Consider the following 12032-nt stretch of genomic DNA (forward strand, 5'->3'; position numbering starts at 1 on the left):
CTGGAATTGTTATAGAAGGAGACATCCCTATTAAGGACTACAAGCCCATCACTAAAAGAAGGATGGAGCATGTTAGAGATCCAGCACATGGACCACAGCAAAAGCATGTAGAGTCGCCTCAACAAGAAATCCCTGAGATGCCTCAAGGGATGCATTTTTCTCTCCAAAATTATTGGGATCAACTGAATACTTCTCTAGGGGAATTGAGCTCTAACATGCATCAGTTGAGGATGGAACACCAGGAGCAGTCCACCATCCTCCATGAAATAAGAGAAGATCAAAGAGTTTTGAGGGAAGAGCAATAAAGGCAAGGAAGAGACATAAAAGAGCTTAAACGCTCCATTAGATCCACTAGAGGAAGCAGTAGCCGTCGTCACTAAGGTGGTCATGTTCCATTCCCTTGCCTATGTTATTTTTCTGCTTTCCATTGTGTTTTATTGCCTATTTTCTGTTTCTAGTGCATGATCATCTTTGTTTATGTCTTAAGGCTATAAAATATCCCATGTATCTCTTACCATACTTAAAAGAAAATTTTATTTGAAAAAGAAAAGTGATATACATAAACTTAAGTTATATAATAAGAATAGTCCAATTATGTGATGTGGTGGCATTACTTTTACCTTTTGGATGTATGAATTAGCAGTGTATATTTGATGTTGAAGTTAAGTCTGTTGGCTCTTGAAAGAATGATGGAAAAGGTGAAATATTATTGGTAATCTAAAAAATTCAAAGAATTTTTTATTCTTTAAGCAAGAAAAAGAAAGAAAAAAAGAGAAAGAAAAAGCGAAAAAAGAGAGAGAGAAAGAAAACGAAAAAAAATAAAAGAGAGAAAAAGAAAAAGCCAATAACTTTTAAAACCAAAAGGCAAGAGCAAGGATCCAAGGCTTTGAGCATCAATGGTTAGGAGGGTCTAAAGAAACAAAATCTTGGCCTAAAAAGTTCAAATGAGCTCCTTCCCCTAACTAAATGCTTGTGATGTGAACTGTGAAGGTGTCAAGTAAAAAAGCTTAAGACTGAGCAGTTAAAGTCGTGATCCCAAAAGTAAAAGAGTGTGCCTAAGAATTTTGGGTACCACTGTCTGGGGATTCTAGCAAAGCTGAATCATAATCCAATTGGGTTCACCCAGTTAAGTGCCTGTGGCGTTTATGTAACTAGTGGTAATACGGGAAAACAAAGCGCTTAGGGTCACGGCTAGGCTAAAAAAGAAGTTGTGTTCATGAATAAAAAAGAATTAAACTAAGAGAGTCAATAATATCATCCAGATTCTGAATTCCTAAAGACGCCAATACTTTTGAGCTTCAAAGGATAGTGAGATGCCAAAACTGTTCAGAAGCAAATGGTTACTAGTCCCGCTCATCAATTAGAACTGAGCTTCATTGAAGACTCTGAGATTTATTGTATCCTTCTCTTTTTTCTAATCCTACGTTATTTTTGGTTTGTTGGAGACAAGAAATAGTTTAAGTTTGGTGTTCTGATGAGCGGATATTTTATACGCTTTTTTGCATCATTTTCATATTATTTTAGTTATGTTTTGTTTAAGTTTCATTATATTTTCATAGGTTTTAGTGCAAAATTCACATTTTTGGATTCTACTTTGAGTTGTTGTATTTTCTGATGATTTCAAGTAATTTCTGGCTAAAATTGAGGAGTTTCGGCAAAGTCTAATTCAGAAGCAAGGAAAGCGTAGCAGATGCTATCAGATTTTGACTTTCATGCATTCAAACGAGCATTTCTGGAGCTCCAAAGGTTCAAATGACGTGATCTTAATGGCATTAGAAAGATAACTTCCAGAGCTTTCCAACAATATATAATGGTCTATAGTTTTTTTCGAAGGAGCCTGCCCATATTGGGCGTTTAACACCCATGAACTACCCCCTTTCTGGCATTCAACGCCCCAAAGTAACTCAAGCCAGCGTTGAACACCCAAACACCCCCTTTGGGGCGTTCAACGTCCATCAAGAAGCATAAGGCAGCAAGGATCAACCCTCCCCTAATGGGCGTTCAATGCCCATCCCTCAAGTTGGACGCCAAGCTCAGCCCAAGTATTCAACCAAAGTGGGCCCAAGAGTGAACTTTCGCACCTCTAAGTCTAGTCTATCATATTTTTGTATTCTTTTCATTAGAAGATTAGTATTTAAAGGAGAATATCACCCATGTTAGGGACTTCTACCACCTATTTTTGAATTACATACTATTTTCTGTAAGCTATGACAACTAAACCTCCTGAGTTAGGGTTAGGAGCTCTACTGATTCTCATGGATTAATAATATTACTGTTTCTATTTTAATATGTTTGATTCTATTTTCTTGTGCATTTTCGGTCTTCATCTCATGAATTAAGGATGAATTGTGATATTCATCCTTGTTCTACATGGGTTATGTGTGAGTCCTGACCCGAATAGCATTGAACCACAGCTAGAGAGTGCACTGCAAATTCTAAGAGCGTACCTGGGCGACTTTGGATAAGTGACATAAAATCCTGTTGACCGTGGGTTACTGAGGTCTCTATGGCGTTAAGGATAGATTCAGAGAAGCAGCATTACCTTATCTGGAAGATCCGACCTTGTCTATGGCATTTTGAGTAGGATCGCGAAGGGGACTGGATTGCTTAGGGCTTCACCTTTGGCCATTGTGGGAAGCCATGAGTTAACTTGATGAGAGGACATGAGTTACTCAGATATGATGGACTGCTATGGTTTAGAAAAGATTAACTTGATGAGAGGACATGAGTTAATCAAGTCTGGCTGCCATTGAAGGAATCATTCGTTATTGAGGTAGACAATAAGAAAAGTTAATTCAGAAAGAATACGCATCTTCGAAGCCTTAACTGAATATCTATCACTATTTTCACACCAACCTGGTATTTCGTTCTTTACTATTTTATTTATGCTTTCAAACAAGTAACCGTCTTTTCTAATCGCCTGACTAAGATCTACAAGATAGCCATTGCTTGCTCAATCCAACAATCTCCGTAGGATTCGACCCTCACTCACCTGAGGTATTACTTGGACGACCCGGTGCACTTGCCAGTTCATTTGTGCAAAACTTGCGGAGTTCAATTTTGCGCACCACAAGGTCGCAATCACAGAAGAATTCTTCAATACCCAGCATCAAATGCTAATCGATAAATGCGGGAGAATCGAAACCCCGATCCATCACAGAAGGAACGGATACCTCATCCTAAAAATTCTCGCTGCTCCCCTCGACCAGTTTCTTCCGTTTCCTATCCGTAGGATCAGGGATGGGAACCTCCACGACCTCAACATTAGCACTAGCCGCCCCAGTCCCAACCATTTTCTGAGAGACCATTTGCAAATCAGGCTGAGATGTCGGCTGAGGAATTGACGGGGAAGTCCTATCCCCCGGGCTCCCCGACTCTTGAACCATAACAGCTTTCAATATTGCCAAAGTAGTCATGCTACCAGCCATCTCAACTGAAAAAACACAACAAAAAATGCATAAGTTATAAGCGCACAACATCAAGAACAAAAAATGTTCCAAAAAAACCACCAATATAAGTACGATACACCGAGGGATCACCCATAATATCCCGGGTATTCAGTGGCCGGTCCTCAAATATTGCCAACAGAACGTCGGCAATATATTTGTTTTCGAAAGAAATCCCCTCGTAAGTAATCCTCGTCAAGTAAGACAAACCCACACCAAAGTTCCAATAGGTGGCGAAACGACACTCACCCTCCAAAGCCAACCAAAAAGGGTGATGCCCCCCGAGTTGGACGGACTTTGAAGTACTCCTCCTTAAAACCATGAAAGGAGTCTTCAAATAAACTGAAGAGCCGACGATTCAGTTGAGCTCGGAAAAAAACATACCCTTTCTTGTGTTTTTCCTCCTTGATTGGTATCATACACAAGAATAAATATAAGAAAACTTCTACCCGGGCAAGACACTCCAGGTATTCGCAAACTAGCTCAAAATCCCAAACCGCAACCCAGTTGTTCGGATGCAGCTGTGACGGCGACACTGAGTAATTTTTCAAGAGAGCCTGGACGAAGGTAGAGAAAGGGAGCCGCACCCCCAAAATTGTGAACATGAGCACATAAACCCACATTCAGTCAGCAACTCGGGGAGAGCTAGGGTTAATATAGCATACCCTTTCATTCCTGTCAGTAAGAGCCAACTCATATTGTCGTTCCACGTCACCACCCCTACACCAAACCTTCGTCTCAAAACCTCTGAATGTCCGCCTTTGTGAGCTCGGAAGGCGTACCCAGCACATCGTTGGTCACCTAATAATAGTCATTGGGAATGCCTTCGACTGAGAATATGGGAACCCTAACTCCCTTCGCCCTCCGCCGAACCATACCTATAACCAAAGTGGGGCACCACTATTATCCCACTCCTCAGGAAGGGAAAAATGCCAAATTCTACCCCAAAAATCTACTAGACTACTACAAACAAACCAAAAAAATAGTGGTAATCCCCCCCACTATCCATATCATTACTACACAGAAATCACCAACACACTGAAAATGCGAATGAAGAAATAATGTGCGAAAAGGATATAATCACCAACCTATTTTCAGAAAAGGGAATAAAGTGCGAAGCACCAGAAAAGCGCAAACCCAACAGACTCCCAGAAAAATGTAGAAGGAAGGACCTCCAAATGAAGGAAAATGCAAAATGAGAGGGAACATACAGAAAGCAGAAAAGAGAAGTAACAGGTGTGAGAATATTGAAAAAAAAAGCAAAAGAAAGCAGTTATAAGCGAAGAGAAGTAACAGAAAAAAGAAACCTCCAAATTTGAATAAAGAAGACAGAGGGACAAAGGGAAACAGAGTAAAGACCTCTCTTCTCCCATTAAGCATCATTAAAATGCCTTGAGAAATACAATCGATAGATCCCTCCATCGAGAAGAGCAACGAACAAAGTGAACGGTCTGGACACTGATAAACCCCATTTGTAAGGTTTATCTTGTATTGATTTTAAGGGATTTTATGACCTTTTACCCATATTTATTCAATGAATTACCATGATTTTGTGATTGTCTCCTTATTTATGCTTAGATGTGAAAACATGCTTTTTAGGCCTTTAACTTGATGATTTTAATCTCCCTTTGATTCCACTAGATGCCTTGATGTGTTTGTTAGTGATTTCAGATTGAAAAGGCTATGAATGTATCAAAGGAGTGAAGAGGAAAGCATACAAAGTGGAGAAATCATGAAAAGTCAAAGAGTTGAACTCGCACATGGACGCGCGCGCGCACCAGGCGCTTACGCGCGCATTGCGAATCACCTCATGGATGCGTACGCGTGCTGTGCGTGTACGCATCGGTGCTGGAATATGATTTTTTAATGAATTTGCACCCAACGAATTCAGAAGGATTGTGGGGCCCAATCCCAACCAACTTTGGCGTCAAAGATGCTATTTAAAGCCAAGGATTGAAGAGCAAAGGGGATTCCAATCATTCACACACATTAGGATTAGTTTAGAGTTAGTTTTAGAGAGGGAAGCTCTCACTTCTCTCTAGGATTAGGATTAGGATTAGGTTTAGTTCTTTGATCTAGATTTTAATTCATCTTCTTCTACTTCTATCTTCTCAATTCCTTGTAGTTACATTCATTCTTCTTCCATTCTTTTGTTGTAATATCTTTTATGTTGTTCTTGTGTTTTGTTGTAGATATACTTTTGTTTCTTCTACTCTCTTTCAATTCAATCAAGGTAATTCATAATAAATGTGTTTCTTTTGATTGTTGTTGTTAATTCCTTTCAATAATTGTTGTTAGATTTCATTCTTGTTGTAGATTTCATGTGCTTTCTTTCTATGCCTCTTATGTGTTTGATAAAATGCTTCCTTTGGTTTTAGTGTAGATTTTGTTCCTTTTAGATTTGGTTGAGTAATTAGTGACTCTTGAGTTATCTAATTCCTTTGTTGATTGATAATTAGAAGTTGCTAATTGATTTGAATGCCTCTAAAGTTAATCTTTCCTTTAGGAGTTGATTAGGACTTGAGAAATTAAATTGATTCATCCACTTGACTTTCCTCCATAGTTAGAGGTTAATTAAGTGGGAGCAATGGACAATTTATGGTCACAATTGAGGAGGATAACTAGGATAGGACTTCTAGTTCTCATATCTTGCCAAGAGCTTTATTAGTTATTAGTTAATTTTCTTTGCTATTTATATTTCTTGTCTAAAATCTCAAAAACCCCAAAATAACTCATAACCAATAACAAGACGCTTTATTATAATTCCTAGCGAGAACGACCCGAGGTTCAATACTTCGATTTATAAATTTAGGGGTTTGTTTTAGTGACAAACAATCTTTTGTATGAAAGGATTATTGTTGGTTTAGAAACTATACTTTACAATGAGATTTCATTAGTGAAATTCTAAACCGTCAAAAATCTAATCATCAGACACCCGCGAGCATCCGACCTCTAAATCAACACAAAGATACCTCACAACTCCCAAATTCACGAGGTAATTAATCCACTCGACGATTGTTCCGGACCTGGTCCCCAAGTCCCCCAAACGACCAAGCATTTCACATCACTATCAGAGGATTTGGACGGCTCTCTGTCCTTCGTACCAGGCCCACGGCCATACGGTAAAGTGAACTCTCCAGCGATGAGAATAAGCAAACATACTCTCTCGCTCCGGGGGCAACTGTTTCGGATCCGATTCTTGGGTTCATATTGGAGCAGCAACAACCTGATTATCCGGACCACCATGGCGGTCCAAACTGACCTAGGGACCTCAAATTCCTAACCAATATTCAAATTCAAATACTTTTCTTATTTTATCTTAACCAACAAGATAAGATAAGATAACGATCGCAAAGTATATAAAGGGAGTCAAGGACTCTCTCAGGCACGTGACTCACTCATAACTTTAACTTTTACCTCTTAGATTCATTCTGACTTAAACGTCGCAGTATCTTTATAGATATATTTACTGTCGCTCTAAGAATCCAACCTTGTTATCACCAAATTCGACTAATCCCTGATTCATCTCAACTCGTATTAGCGAAATCTTGTACAACATTTATGTTATTCTAGACAAGCAAAAATATGAAAATAATATATAAGAAGCTTAACATCATAACATGCATATTCATTAAATAATTGAGAATAATAAAAAGAATATTATTAGACTAAGTACAATTTTTTTAAGGTTACATATGATGCAATAATACTTGATATTTAATGTCAATGTTTATAAATTGAATCAAGAGGTATATTAACTCATTATTGCCTCGGTTTATTAAATTTTCAGTATATAAATCGAATTGCACTTAGATAAATATTGGAACATTGAAGTGAGAATGTAAATATTTTTTTATTTTTACGATATTTTTTTATGTAATACTGAATTTTATTTAAGAATTTTTGGTTAGCTAATGAGTTGGTGCATGCGAAATTTAAATTTTTGATACTTATTTAAATAAATTAATGAATTAATTACTATACCAACCAATTTAGTTAATAAAAATGTAAATATGAAGGTACACTAATATTATGAGCATATCTGAGTCATTATTGGAGCCAAGAACTAAGTGAAATGATGATTTGTTATTTTGTTTAGATAATATTTATAAGGATGAAATATATTTTTTATTTTAAAAATTTTTTAAAAATTTTAAAAATATTCTTAAAATTTAATTTGTTTTAGAAGTTTTTTATTTGTATTAAATATACTTCTCACAGTTAATTTTTTAAAAAAGTTAGAATCAATTCCCTTGAAGAAACATGACCTGCACACATTTCATTTCTTTGGAACCTATAAGTACAGGGATCCTTTTTTTTTTCTTTTCTCTCATATACTTATAAGTTCATAGTAAGATTTTTCAAAGACTTATTTTATACATTTCTTTTAAGGACCTATATAAGTCTATTACAAAATGTCAAAATTTACTTATCTTGTTACTCTAAATAAATAATAGATGGTATCCATCCCAAAGACATGAGATTCCACATTGCTATTCTAAATAATATACTAAACCATAGTAACAGCCTCGTGAAGATACAAATTTCATTCGAGTCTGGAAGGGGATTATACGTTACCAAACTGCATTGATCACGTAAAATCTAACAAGTCTTTAATTTTATTATTATATTTAACGTTCGCAGCTATTAAACTACCCAATCACCAACAACGTGGTGTTGTCATGGTGGTTGAGGCACACTATGACCCTAAAGGGAACCAGGTCCTACTCCTCCACAAACCAAACCTAACTACCCATACATAACAATAATTATAGCAATCAAGAACAAAAGAAACGGACCTAATTCAACAATTATAAGAATCAAGACCAATAATAATAATAATAAAAATAATAAATTATACATATTGAATTGAATTGAATGATAAAAGAGAAAGAGAAAGAGAAAGAGAAAGAGAAATGAACCTTTCTTGGCCAGCGGTGTCCCATATTTGAGCCTTAACGGTTTTGTTATCGATGATGAGAGTCTTCGTTTGGAACTCAACACCAATCGTGGCCTTCGAATCCATGCTGAACTCGTTCCTCGCGAACCGCGCCAAGAGCTGCGTCTTCCCCACCGCCGAGTCTCCGATCAACACCACCTTGAACACGTAATCGATCTTCTGGTTGTAGTCACCGTACAAATTCGACATCCTGAATCAGAATTTTCTATTTTTCCCCCTTAATATTTCTTCGGTTCTTCTGAGGAATTAGAGATAGAACGGAATTGGAATTGTTGTGCCCCCGCAGTTTCCTCAAAATTACCGCGGGAATTGGAACGTGGGAGGAGAAAGGTGGAAGAAGAAGGCGTTGTCTTCTTGTCTTTGATGAATCATGGAAAGGCTTCTTTCTGTTCTTGTTGTTGATGTCTTCTTTGGTATGATCGTAGGGGTTGAGTTGATCAATATAATAATAAATATTATTAATTAACAATAATTAAACAGAAAGAAAAACGAAAGAGATGTGACGTAAACGGGGAAAAGGAAAATCAGAAGGAAAATGTTTGTGTTTGTGTTTGTGTTGTGTTTGGGTTAGGTTCACAAATGCAGGGAGGCAGTTTGAGGGTGGGGGTGCATCAATAGCAAGTCCCTTGGTACTACTATTGGTATGAAAAAATAAGTTGGATTCTACAATTTGATTTTAACCGGATCGTTATTTTAATCCAAACCTAATCAAAATTAACTTCATGTCTACTGTGAGATGCAGAGATTAAAATTCACCTTTGACACAAGTTACTATTTCAAGATAACGACAAATTGTAAGTCACCAAATATTTTTTATAGTTAATGTAAAATTTAAATTATCGAATTTTTTTTTGTAAAATATATTTTTTTTTTGAAGTTCAGTAAAAATTTTAAAAATATTCTTAAAATTTAATTTGTTTTAGAAGTTTTTTATTTGTATTAAATATACTTCTCACAGTTAATTTTTTAAAAAAGTTAGAATCAATTCATCAATAATTTTACAAAAATAATTTTTAATATAAGTTAATTAGACATAATTATCATGTATTATTATTAAATTGGTTCTAAAATTTTTGAAAATTTAACTATTAAAAATATATTTGATATAAATTAAAAATTTTAGAGATAAAATTAAAATAAAATAAAATTTAAAAATATTTTAAAAACTTTTAACAAATTTTAGAGACAAAAAATATATTTTATCCCATTTATAAATTTGCCTCATCAATGGCTTTAGCTCTTGGTTGATTTTGCTTAGTAAAGATTATCCTTGCCGCATATTCCTTTCGAAAATTTTACGTTCGATCTGTAATTAACATTCAAATTTATCAATCTTAAATATAAATTACTCAAAGTATAAAAACCATATAGAATAGGGTAAAAAACCATAATAAGCCAACTGGCTCAAAAAATTACGTAAATACGCAAAAGTAAAAATCGTTTCAGCAATAAGCCAGATCGCATTTTTATATAATTCGAACCAGGTTGGTTCGAACTCTATTTGTTAGTAAATCGAACCAGGTGAGTTCGAATTAGGGTTTTCTGTTGTTAATAAATCGAACCAGCCTGGTTCGAATTAAGAATGAAGGTAATTCGAACCAGGTTGGTTCGAATTATAGAGAGAGAAGGTTCCCATGTAATTCGAATCGGGTTGGTTCAAATAGAGTTCGAACCAAGCTGGTTCGAATTATAGAGAGAGACGGTTTCCTTGTAATTCGAACCAGTCTGGTTTGAATTACACAAATCCTAGTTCGAACCAGACCGGTTCGAATTAGTGTGAGACTGAGCTGTATATATATGGTTCCAAACGTGAATTAGTCTCATTAGAGGGAGTAGGATGGCTAGTGAGGAGAGTTTTGTGGTTTTGGTGCACCACAGAGGATCTGTTAATAGAAAAACTCGTTCCGGAGTAAAGTTCACAGATAAGAATCCGCTATGTATTGTCATAACATCTACGACGAGTTATGATGACCTTGTTAGCGCTGTACTAATGAAGCTCGGTCTGGAGGGTGCGAAGCGGGTAAAGAAGTTTTTCTATCGCATTCCAGTCACGGTGCTACAGAATACGGTGAAGTATGATTGCTTCACGATTAATAATGATGTGGACTTGCAAGTAATGTTTCTTTGTCGGCGGCAGTTTCCGGAGGTGAGGACACCGGAGTTGTTGGCACGGCTGGTTGATGTTGTATCCAGCTCCGGCGGTTCGAACAGGAATACGAACACTATGGCGAATCCAGCAGGTTCTAGTTCCCGACCTGCCGTTGCTTCCTCGTCCGTCCCTGTGTACGAACCAGTGGTCCAACATGTCGCCTCCCCATCTTTCGCTGTTGACCTGAATGGCACCGAAGGCGACGAGGTAGTGGAAAGGGAAAATTTGCCTAACGCTTTAGTGGGAGTTGCACCTGTTGGCGTAGGAGAGAGAGAGGCTGAGGCCCAGATGGGAACAGGACAACAATTCAGTCAGCATTTGGTGAAGTGTATTGAGGCCAACATGAAGACGGCCAGGTGCTTCACGGTGACGCTGTATGACCGGGATAACTCCGAGTTCACTGTAGCAGAGACCACTCCGACTGGTTCTTTCTCCTTGGGTACTTACAGAGTATCACTTGCCTCTCGGACATGTGACTGCGGCTACTTCCAGGCTCTTCATTTCCCGTGTCAGCACGCACTTGCATGCTGTGCATACTCACGGGTCACCTGGACCTCTTACGTTCACAGCGTCTATCAGATTAGCTCGGTGTTCAATGTGTATCGGATGGGATTCACACCTCCGATCCCGGAGGGCTTCTGGCCACCTTACAACGGACCCACGGTGATTCCAGACCCTGACAAGAGGCGTGCCAGAGAGGGTCGTCCTAGATCCACTAGGATACGGACGAATATGGACCAGGCGGATCCGAATCGGCCAAAGAGGTGCGGCCTATGTCGCCAACCCGGACACACACGACATAGTTGCCCACAGGTTGCAGGCTCGTCTCAGACAGGACACCATTAGGATGCATGTTGTTAGTGTTAGCATTATCTACATTAGTGCGCATCTTGCTAGTCTTAGAGTTATTTAGATTATTTCCCATGTTGTTAGTCTCAGTATTATTTACATTAGTGCACATGACTTTTAGTTTGATTGTTGCGAGTAGTAATGAATATGGCTTCTTTAATTATGTATTTTTTTCTTTAAAGTTCAATCAAGTATGATAGTGGTTTGTACTTTTTTTGTTATGTTATAGTCTGTTTACCTATGTTTTTTTTTATTTGTGTTCTGGGACATTCATTTTGTATGATCAATGAATCTTGAAACAGTTTAGTGTTTATTTTTTCTTATTAAATTGTGTCCGGGTTGGCGACATAGGCCGCATCTCTTTGGCCGATTCGGATCTGCCTCCTCCATACATACACAGCTAGCTCAGTCTCACACTAATTCGAACCGGCCTGGTTCGAACTATGATTGGTGTAATTCGAACCAACCCGGTTCGAATTACATGAGAACCTTCTCTCTCTATAATTCGAACCAACCTGGTTCGAATTACCTTCATTCTTAATTCGAACTAGGCTGGTTCGATTTATTAACAACAGAAAACCCTAATTCGAACTCACCTGGTTCGATTTACTAACAAATAGAGTTCGAA

At 37.6% G+C, this 12032-nt stretch overlaps 1 protein-coding gene across 1 annotated transcript; it reads right to left on the reverse strand.

Moving 5' to 3' along the window:
• Window positions 1-3179: 3179 nt before the first annotated feature.
• Window positions 3180-8595, reverse strand: LOC107474130 (ras-related protein RABA1b). The gene is made up of 3 exons (XM_016093722.1): window positions 8369-8595; window positions 3522-3757; window positions 3180-3433 (listed from the first exon to the last, which is right to left on the reverse strand). The coding sequence occupies exons 1-3, from the start codon at window positions 8593-8595 to the stop codon at window positions 3180-3182; spliced, it is 717 nt and encodes a 238-aa protein (XP_015949208.1).
• Between the last annotated feature and the right edge of the window lie 3437 nt (window positions 8596-12032).

This window comes from Arachis duranensis, chromosome 2 (assembly GCF_000817695.3).
Source record: "Arachis duranensis cultivar V14167 chromosome 2, aradu.V14167.gnm2.J7QH, whole genome shotgun sequence".
Lineage (NCBI taxonomy): Eukaryota > Viridiplantae > Streptophyta > Magnoliopsida > Fabales > Fabaceae > Arachis > Arachis duranensis.